This window comes from Myotis yumanensis, unplaced genomic scaffold, assembly GCF_028538775.1.
Source record: "Myotis yumanensis isolate MYYU_CA2020_CCGP unplaced genomic scaffold, mMyoYum1.0.hap1 SCAF_2, whole genome shotgun sequence".
In the NCBI taxonomy this organism is placed as follows: Eukaryota; Metazoa; Chordata; class Mammalia; order Chiroptera; family Vespertilionidae; genus Myotis; species Myotis yumanensis.
In genome coordinates this window covers 185,009,535-185,034,850 of record NW_027223753.1, presented here as the reverse complement: position 1 = coordinate 185,034,850, position 25,316 = coordinate 185,009,535, and the positions used below count along the sequence as shown (strand labels likewise).

At 40.7% G+C, this 25,316-nt stretch overlaps 1 protein-coding gene across 3 annotated transcripts in view; it reads left to right on the top strand.

Moving 5' to 3' along the window:
- The window catches only part of FNDC3B (fibronectin type III domain containing 3B), a 334,918-nt gene that overhangs the window by 169,933 nt on the left and 139,669 nt on the right, over positions 1-25,316 (top strand). For all 3 annotated transcript variants that reach the window (XM_070406793.1, XM_070406792.1, XM_070406791.1), the window contains exons 4-5: positions 6,218-6,294; positions 24,292-24,532. In XM_070406793.1, coding sequence (XP_070262894.1) covers positions 6,218-6,294; positions 24,292-24,532 — 318 coding nt within the window. The remainder of the gene's footprint in view (positions 1-6,217; positions 6,295-24,291; positions 24,533-25,316) is intronic.

Genomic DNA, 25,316 nt, shown 5'->3' with positions numbered 1-25,316 from the left:
CCTTCAACGCTCTCTGCCTCTCTCTCAAAAGAAAAATGAATTAAAAAAAACTTTAAAAATGACAACAACCAATACAACAGTAGCTGTTTGGTGTGAATAATCAAAATTATACCTATGTTTTTTGTCAAATTGGCAAAAATATTTTTTGGTGTGCTGCAGAATTTTAGTAATTAGTTTATATGTGCCATGAGATGAAAAAGTTTGAAAATCACTTACCTAAGGAATTATCAGAAATGTGGCTTCTGGATAGCAGCAGCTATATCACCTGAGAACTTATTAGAAACAGAGGCCTGGTGCATGAAAATTCATGCACTGGAGTGGGGGTCCCTCAGTCTGGCCTGCCCCCTCTCACAGTCTAGGAGCCCTCAGGGGCGGGAGGTGACCCGGCGATCAGGGGAAGGCAACACCCCATCACACCTCTGCTGCTGCCACTGCCAGCAGCACAAGCCTCAGCCGGTCCTCGTTACCTGAGCCTGGGACCTACCCTGGGCAGCTCAGCAGCCGCCATCTGAGGCTTGCCTGTGCCTCAGGCTGGCCCTGGGCAGCTGGGCAACCACCATCCAAGGCTTGTCTGCACCTCGGCCGGTCCTGCTTGCCTGAGCCTCAGTCAGTGGGGGGTGCAGGAAGCCCCTGGCAGGGCTGACGGGACCCCAGCAGCAGGCATGCAGTGCAGCCAGCCCCGCCCTCACTGTGGGCACCGCCATCTTGTGACAGCATGACAGTCAATTTGCATATTACCTCTTTATAATATAGGATGCTAACTTTGGGGACTCATCCCAGGCCCTCTGATCCTGGAACTATGGGAAGGGGAATGCAGCAATCTGGATTTTAAGAAACCTTCTGGGTAAAGCTGATGCACAGTAAAGTTTAAGAACCACTGCACTAGAGTTCAAGATTCTTTGAGGTTAGGACCTGTACTTTATTACTTTGTATTCCTTTTACTTCTCTTGTGAGATTAGTTAGTGTTAAATAATTTTTTTAAAAAGTCAGTGTTCCCCACAGTGCCTACGTCATCTCTTGGCTTAGCTGTGTGTCTTGAGTCACCATAATTGGAGATTCATTATTAGACAGTCACAGGATTAATCAGAAGACCTTACTTTTATTTATTTTTTTTTAAATATATTTTATTGATTTTTTACAGAGAGGAAGGGAGAGAGATAGAGAGTTAGAAACCTCGATGAGAGAGAAACATCGATCAGCTGCCTCCTGCACATCTCCTACTGGGGATGTGCCCGCAACCCAGGTACATGCCCTTGACCGGAATCGAACCTGGGACCTTTCAGTCTGTAGGCCGACGCTCTATCCACTGAGCCAAACCGGTTTCGGCAGACCTTACTTTTATATTCAGATTTAGACTCATGGCAAACAGCACAAGTGCACTTTTATTCAGATCTTTAGTCTTGATAATTACTTTCGCCATAATTATTTACTTACCTACTAGCTGTGGCCTTATCCTTATGACTATTGCCAGCAAGAATTTCTCTTCTTTGGCTATTTAGACAGACTTGAGGGTCACTTTTATAGGGTTTATTGGATTTTATCACATCATTATTTTGCTTTTGCTTTATTTTTCCCATTAGTGTTATCTCTCGCTATGTGTGATCTCAGTTCCTTTACATCAGGGGTCCTCAAACTTTTTAAACAGGGGGCCAGTTCACTGTCCCTCAGACCGTTGGAGGGCCGGACTATAGTTTAAAAAAAACTATGAACAAATTCCTACGCACACTGCACATATCTTATTTTGAAGTAAAAAAACAAAACGGGAACAAATACAATATTTGTATTTGCATGTAGCCCGCGGGCCGTAGTTTGAAGACCCCTGCTTTACATCCTTTGTGAACATGGTATTTAAATTAATAGGATAAGAATGTGATCTCTTGCTACCAAGGGCTGTTGTTGAAAATGACCATTGAACACACAAGTATCAGTTTATAGACAGGTACAGTAATACATTTCTCTTTATTCACTGCTTGTTCACTTATTGGTGAATACTTAGCTTAGAAAAACACTAATTAAACATGTCTGAAATTGTGGTATAGTTAATTATTTATAGCTATTTCTAAGGCTGGTTTAGGTGATAATTTATACCCTGGATTCTCAATTATCACCACTTTCAGATTTCTAAACTTCATTTGTACATTCACCGTGAGTCAATCTAGTTACCGCTGGTCCCAGAGTCGGTGAATATTTTGAATATAGCATCAGACCAAGAGCTTTATAAATGTGTGAGCTCTGGGGGATCTCTGGCAGCAGGAAAGAAGCGCAGAAGGGAGCAGAGTGGCCTCACAGTCTTGACAGGGTCTTGGGGACTTTTCATGTGCATGTGTGGTCCTAAATACCATTTGCTGGACTTACCTTCAGTCTCTTTGATGTGAGAATTAAGTCATAAGATCATTGCATGAATTACTGTTGATTGAATGATTATGGCATAAGTAAATTAAATATCAATTCATTAACAAATTCTAACAGACTTTTAAGATGTTATGTCATGCCTATTGCAGTTTAATTTTTAATTACGATAAACCAATCATAGTGCTCGTTTGTGTCTCACATCTTGTTGAGTGCAAAAAGAATTCTTAACTGTTGAAGTCACAGCCTAAAACCTGAAATTGATCAACATTCCCAAGGCATTTTTTTTTAAATGAAGTTACTTGGCTCTTAACAAACACTTTAGTTTCAGTTCTAGAAACTGCATGAGATATTTTTCATCTGTCTATGAAAGAGTTCATGTGGTCTCTAGCTGAACGTCTGAATTAGCTTCTCAAAAAAATATCTCACTGACAGTATTTTGGAAGTGTATGTTTGCATACTTTCATTTTCAAATTATTTAATGTGTGTGTACATATTTCTGTGTAGACCTGCCTGTATATAACGAGAGTGTTTAATCAAAGGGGATTCCAGATACCTTAAGAGATTTACAAATTATTTTTAAAAAGTTTAATAGTTCAGTGATTTTCCAGTATAGTCAGAGAAAGTTGATTTGTTTGAAAATACTGTGTGATGATACTCCCCCAAGTTATTCCTCGTCCCAAATACTAGAATAGCCAGTGTTGGTGGGGTTGAATAAGGAGATAACCATTTTCACCACATTCTAAGGGCTATATGCTTTTAAGTACTATGTGTCATGTGGGTATTGATTAAAAAAATCAAAAGGAACCTAGTATTCCTAAAAGTTTAGGGAGAGAAGTTTGTGTTTTAATTAGGTAGGTAGGGTTATAATAATGTCAGGAGGTTCTCAGACACAGGTTTGCACAGAGGCAGTAACTCATTGATTGATGAGAAACAAGTGTTTAGAGAGACAATAACTTTTCACATACCAGACATTCATTCATTCATTCATTCATTCATTCATTGCTAGCTTTTAATCTCCAGAATGCCTGTGAATGCAGTGGCTTATTTTATTTCAGAAAAAAAGGAACCTTGGGGTTCCAAAGGCACAGTTGAGTTTCGGAAGTCATGACTGTATGCTTTGCAGTGCTCTTTGTAAGGGTTTGATGACAGTGACAAGAGGAAGGGGGGTGCAAGCATGTTAAAGTCATTTGGCTACTTTTGAAATCAAGACTGGGAAGAAAACATTTTCTGGCTGTAAATCACTCACTTGTCCTACATTCTTTAAAGTATTTTACACAAATGACTTTAACAGTTTTAGGGGTCATGTCTTGGGTTAAGAGACTGTGCCTGGTATACATTTTGGTTATTTAAAAACAATACTGAGGTGGTAGCATTTCTGTTCACATCTGTGCTGTGAAGTATTTGATATTTGTCTGATGTACAAGGTTAGCCTCTTAAGGCAATATTGTACAAAGTGTATAGTTGCTGATTTTATGTGTTTATAAGGACATTTAAAGTAAATCAGTACTTATAATGTTAACAAAAAAATAAACTGAAAAACAAAAACTTATAAATAAAAATTTTAAAAACATTGTAAAAATTGCTAACATTTTGATGAGTGGTTTTTGTGCTATGTACTACTAAGCGTTTTTGCATACATTATTGAATTTAATCTTTAAACCCAATGTATCAGGTAGGACTTGTTCTCATTTATACCTGTTGAGCAGTGAGGCTCCAAAAGTGAATTGTTCAAGGTCACATAACCAGTGTGACTAGTGAGCTGGGAATGAAACCAGGCAGAGACCCTTGGATTTCATAGCTACTGCTCAGGCTAAGGCTAAAATAGTTGTCTGTGGTTCTTAAGTGAGGCAATCCAAATAAAAGTATTTAGTACATACCGAAATGTCTTGATGACTATGGCAAAAATGCTAAAACTAATGAGAAAGATAGATTTGGAAAGTACCTTCAGTGAGTAGTATATGTATTAATTGAAATCATACTTTAAGATAGAATAGGCTCATTCAATTATGACATTGTCTTTTGCTTTAAATAATCATCAATTTGTTAGCCTGAGAGAGGCCACTGTGGTTTTGTATGTGTTTAGAGATTATCAGATAGTTTAGTGCTATGGTGTATTGTCCATGAAGTTGCAGTGTGAACTCTGGTCAGGTGGTATGGATATCAGCGTCTTTTCTGCTCTACTCTGTTTTCATCCCTCTACTTGTAGACCTGTGGATGGGTACCCCAACATCCCTGTCCCTCTATATCCCCAACTGGTCCTCTCCTATGAAGTAGTTAGAACATTGAGTTATACTGTGCGGTGAGGGGTGCATTATGCTTACATGTAAATGCAGCATTGGGTGGCAGGATCTATTTTCTTTTGCCAAGAAAAGTGTTGTATTTTTCTTGGTTTTTGTTACAGTTCAGCAATTTTCATTGCCGGCAGCACAACACTCTTTGGGAGAGAGAAAATAAACAACACAGGGCACTTGGAGCCAGGAAGTCGCATCTCAGACTAGAAACATGTGGGAGGGAGGTGGGGGAGGGAAGGTAAACATATGATGATAGAAGATGATTTGGGTGGTGGGCACACAATGCAGCATATAGATCATGTATCATGGAAATGTACACCTGAAACCTATATAATTATATTTACCAATGTCACCAAAATAAATTTAATTTTTAAAACCCCACAGTGTGGATTGACATTTGAGCAGTGTGTGTTAAATAGGGGAGCTAGCTACCAACCTAAAAAGTTAAAGATGTGGTGTTCCTGCACATCTAGGGAAACCATGTAATCACGGGATCTTTGGTAGGGTGTCAGAAGTTGATTTTGATGTTATGAAAAATATTATGGTTTCTTTGTAATTAAATATTAACTCAAACTGTATTTTAGGTGAGTCTTACCTTGCTGATCATTGTTTGTATTAGACCTGTAATTAACTTTTGATGAATTTGAAACTAACCTGTTGTTATTTGAATGTTTTACTTTGAAACAACGCCACGTAAACTGGTCATGAGTATTTCTAATAGTGCCTAGTTTTAAAATGTGATCTTTTTCCCCTCTGCCTTATAACATAAGAGGCATACCAAATTCACTTAGCTTGAAGTGTTTTTGGTTTCTTCTCTTTGGAAATTAATGTCATGTTACAATAACTTACTGAAAATAATAATTTGAAATGAAAATTATGAACCTACATCCATTGGGGCTTTTTATTTTTTTATTATTTTTTATTTTTTTTAAATATATTTTATTGATTTTTTACAGAGAGAAGGAGAAGGATAGAGAGTTAGAAACATCGATGAGAGAGAATCACCGATCAGCTGCCTCTTGCACACCCCCTACTGGGGATGTGCCTGCAACCAAGGTACATGCCCTTGACTGGAATCAAACCTGGGACCCTCCAGTCCACAGGCCGACGCTCTATCCACTGAGCCAAACCAGTTAAGGCGATTGGGGTTTTTTAAACCAGAGGAGATAAACCATTTAAAAATAATTTGTTTAATGTAAATCAATTTTGTATTTTGAATGTTATTAATACATTCAAAATGTTATTAATACATTTTAAAGACAAATAAAAAGAAACTTTTGCCCCACTTTGTTAGACTACTCTTAACTAAGCATCCTTGAGGATTTGGGAATCATTAAATATTTATAAAGATGCTCATAGTTTTGCTTCCCCCCCCCCCCCCCTTGACTTATACAGCTGGAGAATTTCTTTTCATCCATAATTTCATGTCGAAGGCAGAGTGTAACAATTATTGAAGAGAAAATAGTCCAAGTGATTAATTCTCTTTAGTTTTGATAATGTTTTTAAAATATCAATGATTATTTTGAGTACTCTATGTTTTTCAACTGTTAATATCTTGCTCTTGCTTCTTTTAGGACCTGCTGAAGTTCCGATGATGTCACCCAATGGATCCATTCCTCCTATCCATGTGCCTCTAGGTTATATCTCACAGGTAACCAGTTGATGGACTTCTCCACTCACTATGGGCACTGTCATTGTGCCAAGAGAAAACATGTGGAGGCTTGAAAACGTATTCCAAGATTAATTTAGTTCAGATGATGCCAGAGTTGTCATTTTTGTGGTACCAGGCAGCCCTTCCCAAGTCTCGCTGCTTAATAGGCCAGAGTTAGAGGGAGGAAAACACAGCTGGGCGGCTAGGCTGCCCTTGGGTGTCACGCTTGACCAATGATTGTGATTTCTTCATAGAGTTTACTAAATTAGAGACTAATCAGTAAAAATATCAAAGGAGACATTGTTAGTATAAGTAGGGCCTGTCCTCTCTTCTAGGAGTCTCATTTCTACACAATGCGGTACATCTTGGGCTTGGTGCATTACTGAGTATGATGTGAGAACTTGGCTGTTTGTACTTACATTTCTCTAAAATTTTGTTTTTCTTTTAAATAAAGTAGCCAATAGCAATTTAAAAAGTAAAAGGTATATTAAAAGATTAAAAAATTGTTAAAGGAAAAAGTTATACTCCTATACCAGGATAAGGTTTTAAATGTTGTGTGTGCTTGGAATGTGGATATCTGTATGTATATACTTTAACTGTGGTCCTAGGCTCAGCACAATATGAATGTCTCCCTTTGTCCCTGCACATCTTCCTTTCCAAATTCCTAACCAGAAAATTCCTGTTTTTCTCCTTTGCCTTTTTGTTCTTTTTTTTCCCCCTCTTTGTAAGAACATCCTATACTCATTGGAAAAAAAATCAGAAAAGAATAAAAATATTCGTAATTTTACTACCCACAGAAGATAATAATCATTGTGTTAGCATTTTTTGGATTATATTCCTCCAAATTTTTTTCTTTCTATTCCTCCTCTGTTTTTATAGTGGTTTTAAAAAAAATCTGTCATTTTAAGTTCTTAATGATTTGCTAGGATAAAAGAATTGGCAGCTACAATAGAAAAATTGCTGATGTGCAGGCAGGAATCAAAGCAATTTTATCCTTCTCTGATGTAAAACTTACCCATTTCTTTACCATGTAAGTCATAGTGCAGCCACTATAGTATCATTTTTTCCATCCTTACTATCACGTGAGCCAGTTTGGCATCTTTGTTTTGTTTTGTTTTGAGTCGCCAGAATGTTGGCTAGTCCTCCCCCTGTTTTAAATAAATGGCTTGTTTTACACAAGTCTTTGTAAATAAGTCACTGGAGGGAGAAAAGGGTGCAGAGCAGCCCCTTCCAGCAGGACATGTGATGATGGATCACATCCACGTTGCCAGTCAATTAACAGAAAAGAACAAGGAATGCAGGATGCCATTATGGCTCCTCATTTATTTTGAGGAAGTGTTTCATTCCATTGAACATAGTACAGTTCTCACCATTGAGGTGGCAGAAAAACACCTCCTTGTACGTTAAAGGTCCATTTATGGAACGCCAGTTAAAAGTTAAACATTCTGGTAGAGAAAAGCCACAGTGTACTTTTTCTTGCCAGTGGTGTTACTGTCATTTACATATAAGGAAACTGAGGCTCATAGTGGAACCAGAATCGCAACCCACACATTTCTGATTTTACCAACCTATTTCCCACTCTGATGTGATCTTGAAGTCAGCCACAGAGCCTGCCTTGATGGATGTATTTGCTTTCTATTACATTACTTTCTGACAATGTGAGTGTGGGGGTGTGGAGTGTGCCTACTCATGAATCTTTCTCCAGGACTAACACCAGTTTCTCACATATGAGATTGTCCATTATTATAAGAAAACTAAAGGCCCAGTGCACAAAATTCATGCATGAGGTGGTGGGGGTCCCTCATCCTGGCCTGCACCCTCTCCTATCCTGGACCCCTGCCGGGGATGTCCTGAACTGTCAGTCAGACATCCCTCTTGGAATCTGGGACCGCTGGCTCCTAACTGCTCACCCCCCTGCCTGCCTGATCACCCCTAACCACTCTGCCCCCTACCTGATCGCCCCTAACTGCTCTCCACTGCCAGCCTTATCACCCCTAACTGCTCTCCCCTGCCAGCCTGATTGCCCTAACTGTATCTGCCTCAGCTCCCGCCACCGTGGCTTTGTCCTGAAGGACATCTGGTCTAATTAGCATATTACCCTTTTATTAGTATAGACTAGAGATGCAGTGCACGAAATTCATGCACTGGTAGGGTCTCTAGTGGCTGCCGGCCGGGTACTCCCTCCCTTCCCTGGCCACCTGCCCCCCCCCCCCCCCCCCCCCCCCCCCGCTGCAGCTGCTGGTCATCCTGCGATTGGATTGGTGGGGCATTGGGCCCCTGCCCAGCTCACTCAGCACCTGGCAGCCCAGCGGCCTGCCGCGTCTTCACTGCCGCCCACTGCCAGTGCTGTGTGGCCAACACCTGCCATGTTCTGTGCTGTCCCCTGGTGGTCAGCGCACATCATAGCAAACGGTCGAACTCCCAGCAGAACTCCCAGTAGAGGGGGAAATTTGCATATTAGGACTTTATTATATAGGATTGACGAGGGAGGCAAGTGAATTATTAAAAATGTTACATTAGTAACATTGATTCTGAACTGTGAGTCAATGGAAAAAAATTGATGCATTACATAATTAAGTAGCTAAAACAACTTTCAAGATAAATTCATAAATTTGATCAAATAAATTTGACAAAAGACAAATGTCAGTAATGTGCAGAGATTATCATATAGTAAGAGAAACACCAGGAGTTGAGGAGACAGACAGCTGTGGTCTGCTCTGAGGTGCAGTTAACATAATAATCTTTGTTTTCTTAGGCTGAGAAGGACTGAACCATGGACCTTAAAGATAGTGTGGACTTAGGTAGGAGAATAGTGGAATCTTGTCATTTCAACTCAGCAGCCTCTGATATAGTAGGTTTTTGTGTACTGTAGTGTAAGTGTGTTTTGTGCTTTTCGGTGGGATGCTGGGGAAGGTTTGAGGAAAAAAATAACATGATCTTTCCAGCTGAAGAGAAAATATAGGATCCATTTTCTTTTAACTGTGAGAAAGTGGATTTAAGTAAGAAGGCAGTTAGTCCTGTCACACTCATCACCTTTTCCATCATGTATAAACACTTGTGAGTGTGATTAGGGTTGAAACTATGGGAGAAAACAGGGTGAGTACTGTAGTTGGGAAGAACATGGACATTAACTGAAGAGGCCTGCCTTCAAATTCCACCAAACTTACTTCCCATGTAACTGTTACAAATTCTTTCGCCACATACGTGAATACTTACCTGATCTGGTAGAGGTAAGAATTAAGAGAAAATGCAGTCTACACCTCACATAACAGTGGGCATTCAGTAAGTGGTAGCTATTAAAATGAAGACGACTGTTAGAACAATTTCAATGAAACGGGCAGTTTGCCTTTCTCAGTACATACTGAGATCACACAGTATGAAGCAATTTTTTCCTTTCATTGTATACTGGCCATGGTTCTTCTCAATTTTTAACCTCATTATTAACACTCTGAATAATTTATACGTAAAAATTTCTTAAGCAGATGCCTTGAGTTTTATTTTCCATCCTTCCATAGTAATTTATGAAACATTTTTCAAATGTTACAGGAAAAACTTCATGTAGACCTAAAGATTAAGAAAGCATATGAAAAGAAAAAGTGAAATATCTAAGTTAATGTGCTATCATTTGGGAAACCTCTCTCTTTTTAAAAAAATCCAGATTAATTGATGTAAACTAAAAACTGAATAGTAGTTGAAATAAGTATTTTTGTTGTCATAGCAGAGTATGTAACTTAACTTCATTCCTTTGTTTTGGGGATTAGCAAATGGGTAAACACCTGTTGCAATTATATATATTCAATTTCCTGTGACCAGGGAGAGACATGAATATTTTTAAATGTATTTAAATTTTAGTATGGTTGGTTATTCTACAATGAGGATTTTTTTAAAGACCTGGCCCAGTGGGGAAGGAGCCTTACATATTAGCCTCAGCTCCTTCCCTGTAGTAATTACAACTATGGTTAAACTGATGCTGTATTTCTTCTTTAATGTTGAGCAGAAGGGAGCATGGAGGGTTACCCTGTGCCCTGACAGACTGAGAGTCAGATCCATTTGGCATCAAACAATAAAGAGAACTGGAATCTCTTGCTCGTCCTTTGGAGGAATTGATTTTTCTATAGGAAGTTGGGAAAGTGTTCCTGAATGAACAGAGTGTATGCATGGAGGTTGGGAGCTGTGGAAAGAGCAGCAGATTTATGTGTCTATTCTGTTCTAGTTTTCATTGTCATCAGATTTTCAGGTACGTTAGTTTTCAGTAGATGGCTTATTTTACCCAAGCAATAATTACAGACAGGATAGGCATTGCTAAATTAAAGAATGTGCCTAGGACGTACCTCCCCTCAAGGCATTGTACACCTTTCCTTTCTGAGCTTTCTCTCTGTTTCCCTGTTCTGCATTTTCTCTTGGATTTCTTTTTTTGTTTGTTTCTGAGATCTTGGCATTGTGGTTTAATAGAACACAAGATTAGTGGGAGGAAACATGAGCCCAGGTAGGTCTCTGCATTCAACTCCCATGTGATTTTTAGGAATATTGTTAAGTTATTTACTTGGGTGGTGTTTCACTTGTTTGCTTACTTGATCATTGTTGGTCTCCCTCCCTTTTAGCATTTAAGTTCCACAAGGTCAGGGACCCTAAGTGTTCTGTTCATCACTGGATCTCCAGTTTCTTTAAAGGTGCGCAGCACATAATAGGCAATTATCAAAATGTTACTGGCTGGCTGGAGTCATTGTTATCTTGTGGAGGGAGGAGCAGAAAAGAAAGGGTTGGAGGATGTCTAATCTAATCTAAAATTAGATAATTCTCCTCTATTATTCCTTAAAAAGGAGACCAAGTAAGAACATAAGTTTCCATAAGCAAGCATTACCAAAAGTGTAGTACAACACATTCCTTTGGTATTTGGCATTCTATCCACTGCAATGCTATTCTTCACTTGGAAAAGTGATAGTTGACTTTCAGAATAACATTGAGACAGTATCGCATCTAGAAATGACTTCTGAATCATTAGTTAGGATTAAATTGTGCCCATAATATTTGATTTTATTGCACAGTTAGTATAGTCTTCCTTTTTAAATTAGTAACATATTTGTCCTATGAAACAACTTTTCATAGAAAAACACCTTTGCCTAACCTATTGCGTACAAAACTTTATGAAGGTTAAGTGGATTTTATCTTTCTACACATTCTTTAGAACCCATCACTTACTTTACTATGTGATAAATATGATCCGACTATCGTCAGCATGAATTCTTTTTAAAAATATATATATTTTATTGCTTTTTCACAGAGAGGAAGGGAGAGGGATAGAGAGTTAGAAACATTGATGAGAGAGAAACATCAATCAGCTGCCTCTTGCACACCCCCTACTGGGGATGTGCCTGCAACCAAGGTACATGCCCTTGACCAGAATCGAACCTGGGACCCTTGAGTCCGCAGACCGACGCTCTATCCACTGAACCAAACCGGTCAGGGTGTCAGCATGAATTATTGATCCTTTCTTGGGCTATGGAACCCATTGGAAGACTGGTGAAACATTTTTAAATGTAAAATATGAAATTCATAGATACGATCAAGAACAATCTACTTGTGTTTCTATGTGAGTGTGCTTGAGAAGCTGGACTGAAATCACCTCCGATTGGCCATCTCTTCTGTGCTGATCTGTGTCGAGGTGCTGGAGTACAGAAACAGTTACTACCCACAGGTTCCTCCTGGTGATAACTTTATCAATATCTTCATAAAGCAAACCATCAGATCTCTACTTACTGTTTGTTTTCTGACAGTGTGTTCTTTAAAACAGCATTTCCATTTGGTCTGTAATAATTGGCCCATTTTATTGCCTGAAACTCTGTGGAGGTAACTTTTCACCTGTCTGGTATTCTTATGTGCCACACAGATAATGAGGAAAATTAGGTTTGATTTTCGAACTTCAAATGTGCTACTTCTTTTTTTTTAATTTTAAAAAATATTTTTATTGATTTCAGAGAAGAAGAGAGAGAGAGAGATAGACACATCAATGATGAGAGAATCTCTGATTGGCTGCCTCCTGCATGCCTCCCCCCCCCCCCCACCCCCCCCAACTGGGGATTGAGCCCGCAATCTGGGCATGTGCCCTCACCGGGAATCCAACCGTGACCTCCTGATTCATAGGTTGATGCTCAACCACTGAGTGACACCAGCTGGGCCAAATGGGCTTCTTTTTTTTACTTAGGTTGGTGAGATACAATAAAATCTGATACTTAGCTGACCTTAGGTTACTCAGTTACTTAACTGATCCTAAAATTCTTCATCTAGAATTTAGGACTATGATATTACCCATGTTAGAAGATCTGAGTGTTATGCATTAAGTTATGTGCCAAGCATTTTATAAACTACTAGAGGCCTGGTGCACGAAATTCGTGTACTGGGGGTTGGGGGTCCCTCAGACCAGCCTGCCCCCTCTCACAGTCCAGGAGCCCTCAGGGGATGTCTGCACTCTGGCCACAGGGGCTTGGAGCAGGCACCGTGTGTGTGTGTGTGTGTGTGTGTGTGTGTGTCCGCTGGGGGCCTGCCTCCAGCCATGTTGCGGAGGCTCAGAGCAGGTGCACAGTGTGTATGTGTGTGTGTGTGTGTCTGCTGAGGACCCTGCCCCCAGGCATGTTGGAGGCTTGGATCAGGCGCTCCGTGTTTGTGTGTGTGTGTGTGTGTGTGTGTCCCCGCTGGGGGCCTGCCCCTAGCCACGCTGTGGAGGCTTGGAGCAGGCGCCCTTCTGTGTTGATCTGTCAGGCTTCGGGCCGTGCCTACGTGTTGTTCTCTCAGGCTTGGAGCTGCGCCCGGCCCCTCCTCTGAGCTGGTTGTGACCATTACGGAGTCCGAACCTCATTTGCATATTACTTATAGATAGATAGATAGATATAGATAGATATAGATAGATATAGATATAGATTACAGGATATACAAACCACAGGAGTTGTTGTTATGGCTTTAATTGTTACACCAAGTTTATCAGTTTGCCATTTTCCTTCAGCCTCTGCCCAGTGCTGTATTTCTGCTTGGGAAAGGAGCTGCTTGACTCAGCGGTGTCTTAAGGAGCTCAGTTCTGTTTAAAACAGGGGTCTCTCCCTTCCCATGGTATCCTCAAGTTGGGGTAGCCGGGGCGTGCTACGACAGCTGTTTGTAAGCTGTGTCTCTTAACCTTGCCTGGCTTCTTTCTTAGTTTGGAAGGTCTTAATAAATTGCTGCCACTGTCCCCTCACCTATAGCATCACCTGAAGTAGTTGGATTAAAGAGATACCACAGAGGATATACTTGTTTCCATCAGCCTCTCCAGACCTCCGTGGGTTTAGTTTTAAATAATTGGGTAGTCATCTGGAAAAAGACAAGTGTGTCCAGTAATGTACTAAAAGATTTTTAATTTATATATGCCCTAGTTGCTCTCCTTTTTCCAGATTATAGATTCCCGTAAGTGTAAGTAGCTTAGCTTGTTTCTGTGTGTATAAAAATGTTGGCACATATAAAGGAAACAGAGCGGGGATTGCCATTTATGGGGTATCCCCTTATACAGTCGCCTCCCGAGCAAGCCTATCAGTAAGTGCCATATCAATGCCTCCAGCTTGTGATCCCTGTACAGCAATCTGGCTTGGATTTGTTATCTGGATCTAACCACCCCCCCCCCCCCCCCCCCGTCAGTGTATTCTTTAGCCATTGCCTGGAATTGGCATGAGAGTTAAAAATTAAGCACCAATAGAAAATTTAAGATTTTTAGATATAAATGAGTGTGTAGGTAAAATTTTGGGGGAATTTTTGTTTAGTCATGAATCACCTTGTTATTTAAAACCATAGGCTTGGTTACCTACATAGCAGATGAATTTTTTTGATTAACCATTGGCAAGAACTGTTTGAGAAAAGGAATTCAAGATTTTAAAAAAATTTTTAATTTAAAAATAAAAATTTTAAAACTGATATCTATTCTCAATCTGTAAATGCTCTGCAGACTAATCCTTTATATTATATAAAGGACTTTTAGAAACCTAGAAACATCAACAATAATGTATTTTTCCATTTGGCTACAAAAATACCATGTTGTATGGCAAAAGGAACTGGTCTTAAGCCTAAAGGGCTTATTGTCTCAGGACATTAATGATAATGAAACATTGGAATATTATTTCATCAGTGTTAGCCATTACAGATATGAAGAGAAAATGACATTGAGATATATGTTTGGTATTTTCATCCACAGATGTAAGCATGCAATCTGAAAGGACAGAAAAGTCAGATTTGGAAAGACATTCAATTCGTCCACCATTTTTAAGTCAATTAACTTCATCAGTAAAATAGAAGGATCACTTGCTTCTATCTAACTCTGGTTGCTCTTTGAATGCTCTTTTTATTCCAATTTCGCTTTCTCCTGATGGTACTTAGGTGATGGTGGTGGGAGTATTTTCCATAGTAACAAAAAGGGGATGGGCCAGGGAAGATAACATCCTCATGTTTCAAATTTCTACTCTCCATGAACAATTAATTTGCTTTTCCTCTATTATATTGTTCACTGTTCAGGGTGAGGCAAAAGTGAGTTTACAGTTGTATGTGAAACACAGTTTATTATTTATAATTTATTGTTGTATTATTTTCCATATGAATAACTATAAACCTACTTTTGCCCCACCCTGGATTAGAAAATGCGGAGTGAAGGGTTAGTACAAAGAGAGGAAAAGTGAGAGCTAACACCTTTGCACTCCTGGTTTTCAGTGTCTTTTTCTTTTCCCCAGTGTCTTTCTTGTGAAATCAAATATTAAAATAATTTAAATAGTAAATATTAAATGGTATTTAATATTTAAAATACAAGTCAGGCATGGCACTTCTGCAGTTAACTAGGTTTAGATTATTTGAAATTTTGGAGAAGAATGTCAGATATTTACTGAGTTATGGGGGGAAATTTTGATAATGAATGTGTTAAATAGCTCTTGGTAGATAGACATCAAATCTAAGAAGATATATTTATTTGTTGTTGTTTGCTTTTTCATTCATTTGTTCATTTAGCCATCCTTTCTTCTAAGCTGCCTGTGTGCACAGGTGCCCTTGAGGGACTTGCATTTGGGTGGGAGAGACAGATCTGTAATTCACACTGCAGGACCCAGATGCTGGTGGAGGGGTGAGCACCTGTGTGGCTGGGAGAAGCCTGGACTCTGCCTGCCCATGGGTCCATGCAGCTGTTTGCATTGCCCAGCCTTTTGTTTGTGTGCTCAGTTTCAGCTGAGAGTTCTTCCTTCCCCGAATGGCCTGGGAGCCCACTTCAAGTATGGTCGCAGCAGTTGGGAATGGAGCTTGAGCCTGACCTCCACAGACTCATTTGGTCCCAGTTTTCAGTGTGCAGGTGGCTCCCTCAGTGTTCTTTCCCCCTCTGCCAGCCGGCTGCCAGGCCTTGCGTACAGAGGCATGTGTGTCCCCAGGCTGCTCTGCCCTCCTCCTGGCTCATCTCTGGCCCTCTGGGGCAGCCTTTCAAATTTTTCTGTTGCATCCTGCCTTTCAAGCTCTTTTTTTGATTCTTGTCATTTGCAGCCCAGAAGTAGAAGACAGAGCTTTAGGAACTGAGGAGTTTATTAAAATTCCTGTGGAGCATTTCAGTTCAGTAAGGAGAACTAGCTTCCTCCTCTGACAGTTATGAGAAAAGACACTCAGACTGTAAGTGTTGTTAAGAGATACATTTTAATTCTTGGACTCAAAATCATCCTCGTCATCCCCTGGTAGCTCTCTGACTTGGTTGAGTTAGCTTAACTTCCCTGGACTTTATTCCTCTAACCTCCCAACTGGGGATAGCTGTGTATGCCTCCCAGGAGGACAGGATCATTGGAGAGGTCCTTTCATCTAGGCAAGGCTGTGCTGAGCCATCTGGGGCAAAAGTGGTTTCTGCTTTCATTTTGGCTAAAAGGTTTCTGCCCATTAGAGGGACTGGCAAATATAGGAATTCATGAACCACCTGGTGGCCGCCTAACTGACATCGGCGGGGGCGGCAGAACAGTCTGCAGCTGTGGTCCCGGTAGCTCCGATAATGGTGGCTTCCTGTCCTGAGAGGGGAGCTACCTTCTGAGTAACTACCGAGTGCTCTGCCCCTGTATCACCCATAAAGTTCACAGTCTGGCCCCTGATCTTCATTTTGACCATCGGCTCATAGGGGCCCAGTTGGAAAAAGCCCAGTCTGTCCTAGTCAGAGTCAGCTGTTGCCAGTCCGAGGAGGTCTGCCTCAGGCGGCTCTGGCCAATAGCGGCTGGGTGGTTTGGATGGCCTTGCCAGCTTCTTCTGGCCTGCTACTAAACTTTACTCTGTCCCTTCTTACACACGCAGAACTGGACCCAAGGCAGCAAGGTTTGAGCAATTTTAAAATTCCTTAATATATATTTTATTATTCATGTTGTAGGGAGGGACTGGGTTGGCTCCTCCTGAATAAAACAACTAATCAAAATAAGGCTTATTTTCTAACTTCATTTGTCCCTGGGTGTGGACAACAAATGACACTAATCAGATTGGCATAAACGATTTAACCTTCGTTTACGGAGGCAAATGCAAAGCATTTGCGCCCAGCTTACTGGTCTATCATGCATTCAATTTTCTTAAAATGTATTCTGGCACAGGAGAAAGTTGTTTTGCTGTACACAGGTAGCTTAACCCCTATATAACTGGGCTTGGACCTCTGCCCAGCAAACTGCAGTCTATAAGTTCAATATGCAGCCTCTGGTTTTCCTATCCCAACGAGGTTTCGGCCAGTCTCTGAGTAGACTTCTCCTCTCTTGGAGAATTTTAAAGTCCTGATGGCTCCCAGGTCCAGGGAGAGTGCCCTTTTGTTAACCCTTAGGGCCCTGCTTTCTTGCCTTTCTACCAGTTCCCTTTGTGGCAGAGCAGCAACCAGGCCTCTTTCAAGGGAGTGCACTAGAAGGGAATATCAGCCCCTCCTGTGAGCCAGTTGCTTTGCCTAGGGTCTGCCCAGGGGCCCGGCCAGAGCGTCCCCCAGCAAATCCCGGAAGCCACTGCCTTTTCTCAGAGGTATGGACTCAAGCAGGAGGTTCACTGGATGTAGCCGGCAGCGAAGCGCTCGCTGGCTTCTGCTTGCAGCTGCTCGCGCCCGCAAGCCCTGCCCCGCAGCACTCCCGCAGCACATGCTGCACCATCAGCTCCAGCACCTTGGTGTTCTCCAGCTTAGCCTGCACCTGCGCCAGTAGGGGCGCCAGGTTGGGGAGGGAGGTGAGGCCAGGAAATGCCCTGACTCGCGTCCGCTCACTTAGCATCCCCTGGGCACCGCCCGCCAGCCTCACCTCAGTGCCCGCCAGCAGCTTCCGCAGCTCCTTAGGCTCTAGTTGATCCGTGCACCACTTCTTCTCCACCAGGGGCTTCCGGGCCTTTCGGGCAGCTCAGGCATTCAGCCCCTCCCTTCTTTGACCTGGCTCTCAGGGGCTGAGTCTGCCTAGCAAAACAGATCTAAATCACCAGGTCGGCTGCGGACCTTAGCTTTGTTCCTCCTCTGCTTTTCTCCTGGGAGTTTAGTTGTTTTTAACATATTATAATTTTTATTCTTAGAAACCTTAATTCTTTAATGATAAAACTAAGAACAGGTATCGGTCTGATTCAGCATTAGAGGGGTTAAAAAGAATAAACCAGGGCAGAGAAAGACTGTGCTTAGTTACTTTTTGTGACCTTGAAGTTCATTGATAAGACCTGTTAGGTTTGCAGCCAGCAACTTAACTGCCAACACCCCCGCCCCCCTTCTCTCAGCCCAGGCTGACCGCTTTTCCTCACAGAGTCAGCCTGGGAAGACAACGGGCGCATAGGGAGGTTTCTTGCAGACAAAAGCCTGGAGACCATCTGAAATCCAGGTACAGATGCTTTCAGAATCCGGATGAGGGAGGAAGGGAAAGACCAGGTTACGTCCTCTATGAGGATTCTAATAAACAATTGAAAACAGCAAGTTAAACAAAATACAGTCACAGGCAGTAAATCTCTCCAAGACCTGCGGAGCTGTAAGCCCTTTGTCTACCAAAGAGATAAGAAAACCATGAATAACAAGTTCTTTGAAATTTGCTACTTTGTTAATTTGCTAAGCAAATAGTCAACTTGAAAAGACTTCTCTCTTGCTTTTTTTATAAGCAATCTCAGAACTAAGCAATTTTGGAATCTAGCTAGCCTTTGTTAAACTTCTTTGGGTTGCAACCTTACACCTTTAAATTAATCCTAGATTTTTAAAATTTTAACCTGATACAGCAAGATTATACCTCAGAGTAAAGCAATTAAAAGTTCTCTACTGTCTTCTCCTTAAAGCAGGGTTTTTCCTCATGTGTACAAACAGATAGCACAAAGTCCTTTTCGCTTTACACAGACCAGTTCTAGTCCCCCTTCTCTGTAGTAAATTGGCTAGTCCCACACAAACAAACTTTGTCCCGACCCCATGATGGTCGGTGACGAGAGACAGACAAGGGAGAGGGTGATCTGTTTTCACAGATCCTCTCTCAGATGCCTGCCTGACCAAAGTTCTGAAGCCACACAAAGGAGAGGAGAGGGCAGGCTCCCTCCCTCCACACTCATACACTTTCACCAGACATTGATTCAGCAAAGGCGTTTAGCTACCACAACACACAGTTTTTCCCAATTCAACCCGAACCTTAAACTTTTAGCTGGCAAGTCAAATATTCAGCATTTCTTAAGCAGTAACATTTTAAAGAATAAACTTCAAAAATGCAAGACATAAGTTTTTTATCATTCGAATTCAGTAAGCTTCAAGGTCCCAAGTACCCAGAGGTTATGGAAAGCCACACCTGAGGCTGACAAGCAGGTTTGGCCCAGCTCTTGATTTTAAAACGACCATCATGCTTAAAGGAGTAGTTTGAGTCTGTCCCATAACATTCATCCAGTAAGTCCACAGAAAACAGAAAAAAAAACCACAAACACAGACAAATACAGTCTTCCAACTCTATGGAAGCAAAACCAAAACAACCTTCCGACTCTGCGGAAGCAAAACTACAGATTAGACGATGGCCATTCGCCAACTGGCGGGAGCGACCCACCTTGTCTCAGATTGAGGGGTTTCCGCATCCCTCCAGAAGTGAGGGGTTTCCGCATCCCTCCAGAGGGGGAGGGGAGCATCCTCTGACTCCCCTGGCCCGTGGTCTTTCAGCAGTGCATCCACCTAGACCGCTTCGGGCATTACAGAATGAGGGTATTCCACATCCCTCAGAAATGAGCTCACACAGGACAGAACAGACAACACACAGACACTTACCGCGGTCAGTCAGACTCTCCGGATCGGGGTCCCTCGTGGGTCTTGGGAATCCCGGACGAGCCCCCAAATGTTATGCCCAGATTTCAAAATCCCCAAAGACAGACCACCAGGGAGCCGAGTCCGATGGCTGACCTGTCTTTTATTCAAGCTAGCTAGCTTGGTCCCTCTGCCTCCCCCACTGATGCAGTGGAGTGGCAGGAAGCAAGAGAGCCCGGAGTCTTGGAAGAATTTACAGGGCTTGGGTCAGGGGGTGGGGGCTCACTCAGACCACTGATTTGGCCGATTCCGGTTGGTTGAGTGAGGGCCGGGGGCTAATGACGCAAGGGCAGGGTGCAGCTAGGGTCTTGTTACACCAAGACAGGAGGTGGCTAGCATACTTTTGGCCTTGGGCTAGTTTCCTTGCATTCCTATTGCTGAGATAAGGGCTGGCTGAGCAACTGATACATTCTATGGCTTTTGCTTGAAGAGGAGTTAGGAACACAGTTATCAGTCCCGTTCTGTCCTTTCAGTTTCTCAGTAAATACTTCTGGAGCAGAATCCAAAGATGTGATAAAGGAGCAAACTAGCTTCCATCAGGTGGACTTTCTTCCTTAACCTGAGGCAGGTGGCTGGGCATTTGTTCATGGTGGATAAATGCATTACTTTTTGTAGAGGGTGTTTTTAAGCAGACAAGGCTAGTGGTAGGACTTTAGAGGACAGATAGGAGGTGTATTAGTTTGTAGGTGCCCACAGACTGGGTGGCTTAAACAACAGAAATTATTTCCTCATAATTCTGGAGACTACAAGTTTGGTGTCTTCTAAGATCTCTCTTCTTGGCTTGTATATGGTCATCTTTCTTTGGCATCTTTACACAGTCTTCTTCCTGTGTATATGTAGCCTAATTTACACATCTTTTACGGACGTCATATTGGATTAAGCCCCACCCATATGACCTCATTTTATCATAATTACATTACTTTAAAGGCCCTATTTCCAAATATAGTCACATGCTGAGGTACAGAGAGTTGGGATTTCAATACATAAATTAGTTTGGGGAAGAGAGGACATAATTCAGCCACCATAACAGGTGGTATGCTGAGAACCTAGCACAGTGATCTTTTCCAAGGGTCTGTGCTCTGGAGAAGATATGTGAGTGGTCATTCTGTTGCGTCACAGAGCTAGGAAAATAGTCTAGTCAGTGGTTGGCAAACTGCGACTCTCGAGCCACATGTGGCTCTTTGGCCCCTTGAGTGTGGCTCTTCCACAAAATACCATGTGTGGGCGAGCACGTACAGTGCGATTGAAACTTCGTGGCCCATGCACAGAAGTCGGTATTTTGTGGAAGAGCCACACTCAAGGGGCCAAAGAGCCGCATGTGGCTCGCGAGCCGCGGTTTGCTAATCACTGGTCTAGATGAAGAATACTTTGTTTTTAATTTCAGAAAAGACAGTACTTTGTTTTGATTTCTGAACAACACTTAAGACTTAGTCTAATTTTTCTCTTTATATTATTCTTAGGCTATATAAATAAATCTTACTGTTTAAGACCGATTTTTCCCCCTCACTTGAATATCCAGTGTTTAGCTCATAGTATGTGTCAGGAAACAGTTGTTGAATTGAATGCAGGTGATTTGTCTGCCTCTGGACATTGTCACAATTTCATTCATCCCAACAGGAAATGAGTCTGTCTTTTCCATGGTTATTCGAAAAGACTGAAGGCACATTTTATTGTCTGAAGATTTTTGGACTGAACTCATTCTGATTTCTAAATTCTGCTACAGTGATATATTTCCTTATGAACCTTTTTAAAAAAAAATAACAAAGAATGTTATTGCCACTATTTCTTGAGTTGAGTATTATTTTGTGCATTATTATTGTTACTCAGACTTCTTTATTCTTTGGGGAACATAGGCATAATTTTCTTAGACATAGATCAGAATTGAATTTGGTAATTAAATATGTTGTAATTTGTATTATGGAAGAACAGTAAGCAAAATAATTAGCTTATATTTTGGGGGTTTGTTTCTGATTATTTCAGAATTAATATTTCATTTTCTTAAAAATATTTTTAGTGATAAAGTTGGCCTTGATTAGTAAGGGTGAAAGTGTTGAATTATACATGTACTAGTAAATAGATGTCTTTCACAAATACCACAGAATAACTTAAAATAATTAAAAATGGGGCTGTCAAACCATTTTCATATATGTAGGCAATTTGTAGTTTAAGAAAATGACTTTGTTTCCTAACTGGAAACCTTTTTTTGGTGAAAGATAATTTATACTTTAGACCTATTAATATTTTTAAGTAGTGGAAATACTTATTCTTACAAAATATTAAAATAAAAAGATGTTTCAGCTCTTTATCTTTTATTTTTATTCCTTTTCCTTAACTAATATTTTTAACTCTGTTGGTGCTGTTTACCCAACTTTTTATTTTTTATTTTTATTTATTTATTTTTATTGATGTTAGAGAGGAAAAGAGAGGGAGAATCAGAAACATCAGTGATGAGAGAGAATCATTGATCGGCTGCCTCCTACATGCTCCCTACTGGGGATCAAGCCCGAAACCCAGGCATGTGCCCTTGACAGGAATCGAACCTGGAACCTCAGTCCATAGGCCGATGCTGTATCCACTGAGCAAACCAGCTAGGGCTACTCAGCTTTTTAAAAAAATGCTTTAATGCCAAAAATCATATGATAAAATGATTAAAATAATTTCTTTTCATTATAACTGCCTTTATAAACTCAGAGTTGTTCTTCATATTTAGTGAGAACCCTGTTCTTGTTTTACTACATTGCTCACGTCCGTGTGACCATTTTACCCATTGACGTTTTGCAGAGCCTGAAATAATGAAGATTGTGTCTAGAAAACAACTACTTTGCTTCTGTGGACCTCCCAGTGTCTACCACAGGATTGCTCCATGAAAGAGGACTATCTGGAATATTCCTTTTCTCTTAATAGCCAGGCAGAGTGGGGAAACAGAAGACAGTACAGAATGATGCATGTTTATATTAGATGGTTAGAAAAATCCATATTTATACTAAGTTGTACAAGGTGTGCTACTAAAACTATTCATAGAAGATGTGCTTTGATAATAGTTATTAGCACATGCATTCGAATTTCCAATATCATGGTTTAAGCATGATTTCACATCCACCTGTAAATTGGCAGTCACGCATTCATAAATGAGGTTAATGTGATTAGCTTGCCAAAGTCCAGAAAAGTTACATTTATTAAAGAATACACATGTTTTGAGCTATAGTAGGAATATGACTCGGAATCTTAATTTAAAGGAGTTAATAATATTGCTTTGTTAAGGAACTTTTAACATAGTAGTTAATTCTGATACTGTTATGGTAATTGATTCATTAATAAACATAAATATTTTTGTTTTCTTAATCTAAAGATTAATTACTATTAATTCAAACTAAACCTATCTTGTACACTAAAGTATAGACTAAAATGGATAAACTTGCCATTTTAAATTAGGCAATGTTTTTCAAAACAAAACTTAATATAAATTTTATCAGAATGCTTTGGATTACCATTAAGTCATTTTATTTTACCTATAATCAGCCTCCTGAGGTGTAATGAGATATGTATTTCAATTACAAGTTTAATTTTCAGTGTTGGGGTCTTTTTTTTTTTTTTTTTTAAAGCACTTCTTAACTTGTGAGTCCCTGAATGTCTTTAAGTACTTTATTAGACCAGCTGGTCTCTTTGGCAGCCTAGTCCTGGCTTCCAAGTTTACTCTTATGCCCTCATTGCCCCTTCCACTGCCTTGTCTCAGGGGCTATTGTCCAGCTCTCCCAGTCCTATCAGTTCTTTGAGGCTAGTGAAGCCCTTCTGGTTCTGTCATTCAATGCTCTTCTCTGTATTACACAGCTTTCCCTTTTGATTATGGTATCTGTTGTTAGTTGTTTCTTATCTTGTGTCTCAACAAAATTGTTTGCTCTTAGAGCAGGTTGCATGAAGTTGGCCACAGAGGCAATAAATATTGGTATTGTTCGACTTTAGTTCATTACTTTCCTTGTGTAAATTTAAAAGCATTTGGAGAAAGTATGGATCTAATGTTGATTGGCACTCACTCTCCTCATAGCGGGTCCCGCCTCGTGTCTTCCTTCATAACACTCATTACCTCACCAGGATATAAGCAGAGGTGTCCGATTTGATTTGGGATTAGTCAGGGTTTTCATTGGTTGGAATCCCCTTATTTCATTTACATCCTTGGTCCCAGATTAAATGACCTTTTGGCACTGTTATGGTTTCTGAAGTTGTTTCCTTTTTTCCCACTAAAGCCTCTATGGTGATGGAACTGTGCATGCTAAAGTAGGAATGGGTTCAAGTGTTCTCAGAAAGCTCAGCCCTGTAAAGCATAGTATATACCCCAGAAAGTCGCTTCTTTCTGGAAAAATCACTGACCTGGTAGTTATATTTAAAGTCATTTCTAAAATTAACTTAAGCACATATCAAATTCACTTGTCTTGGATGAAGTCTTGTTTATGAGACAAACAAGATTGATCATCAAGCTCTTGATCATTCCAAAAAATCTTCTGTAATCAGAATGAGGTGGTTAATGAAAATTTCATAAATTGTAATGGTTAAATGGTCTAAAACTCATTTAACTGGTTGGATTATAGAACCAGAATTTAATGGGTGCTAATTTTTCCTCCTCTGGAGGGCAGAAAATTAAAATTAAGGGGGAAATACTAACTACTGTGTATGTTCACAAGATATTAGCTAACAATACATACTACACTCTTTCTTTTTGCTGTTTTCTTTAGGTGATTGAAGACAATACTGGAGTCCGCCGGGTGGTGGTCACACCCCAGTCTCCTGAGTGTTACCCCCCAAGCTACCCCTCAGCCATGTCTCCAACCCATCACCTACCCCCCTACTTGGCTCACCACCCACATTATATGCAAAACTCCCACACGGCTTACTACCCACCTGTTACCGGACCTGGAGATATGCCTCCTCAGTTCTTTCCTCAGCATCATCTTCCCCCTACATTATATGAACAAGGTGAGTAGGTTATTGCTGGCACTGACAGCTGTTGAAACTGATTGCAACACGTAAGTAGCTTAAGAGAGCCAGAGAGGCCTTTGTTTCTTCCATAATAAGTATGGCAGAAGAGGGACTATCTGATGTATAAACGCATGGGAAATTCCTAGCTTCCTTTGTCCTGAATTATTTTGCAAAAATTACTTTATGGGTTGCAGCTCTTTCTTTCTTTACATTTTCTAAATTCTGCCTCACTATCCCACCCCACAAAGAACAGGGACTGGGATAGCCAGTTGCTATTTTAGAAAAGAGGTAGTGATGTAGCATACGTTCTGGTGCCCTGTTAACATATTTTTATGTGCGAGTGGCTTGGGCCACCGCCAGCACATTAGTTCCTGGACATCTATATAGTCTAGTAATAGCAGGGAAGTTCATAAGGGTTTTGTGTCCCATTTCCAATGAGAGAAGACTGCGAGGTCTCAGTAACCTTTGAGTTTCCTAGATGCTCTATGTTGCAACATTGGCAGAACTCAGAATCTCCTCGATGTTGATGGGGTCCTCCTGAACCCTGTTTTAGTTTCAGAATAGCCATTAGCACAGCCACAGTTTCACTGGTTGTTAGGCAGATACTTACCTTGAAATGAAAAGGAGTCTCAGAGATACCAACATTATGTCTTTTTAATTTTAGCCTTGGTATTAGTTTAGTCTAAAGCTCTTTTCTATCAGAGTGTACACTAAGAATCCAGATTAAATGAGGGTAAAAATTAGACTTTAACCTTTGCAAAGTGATATTCTTGAGTCAGAA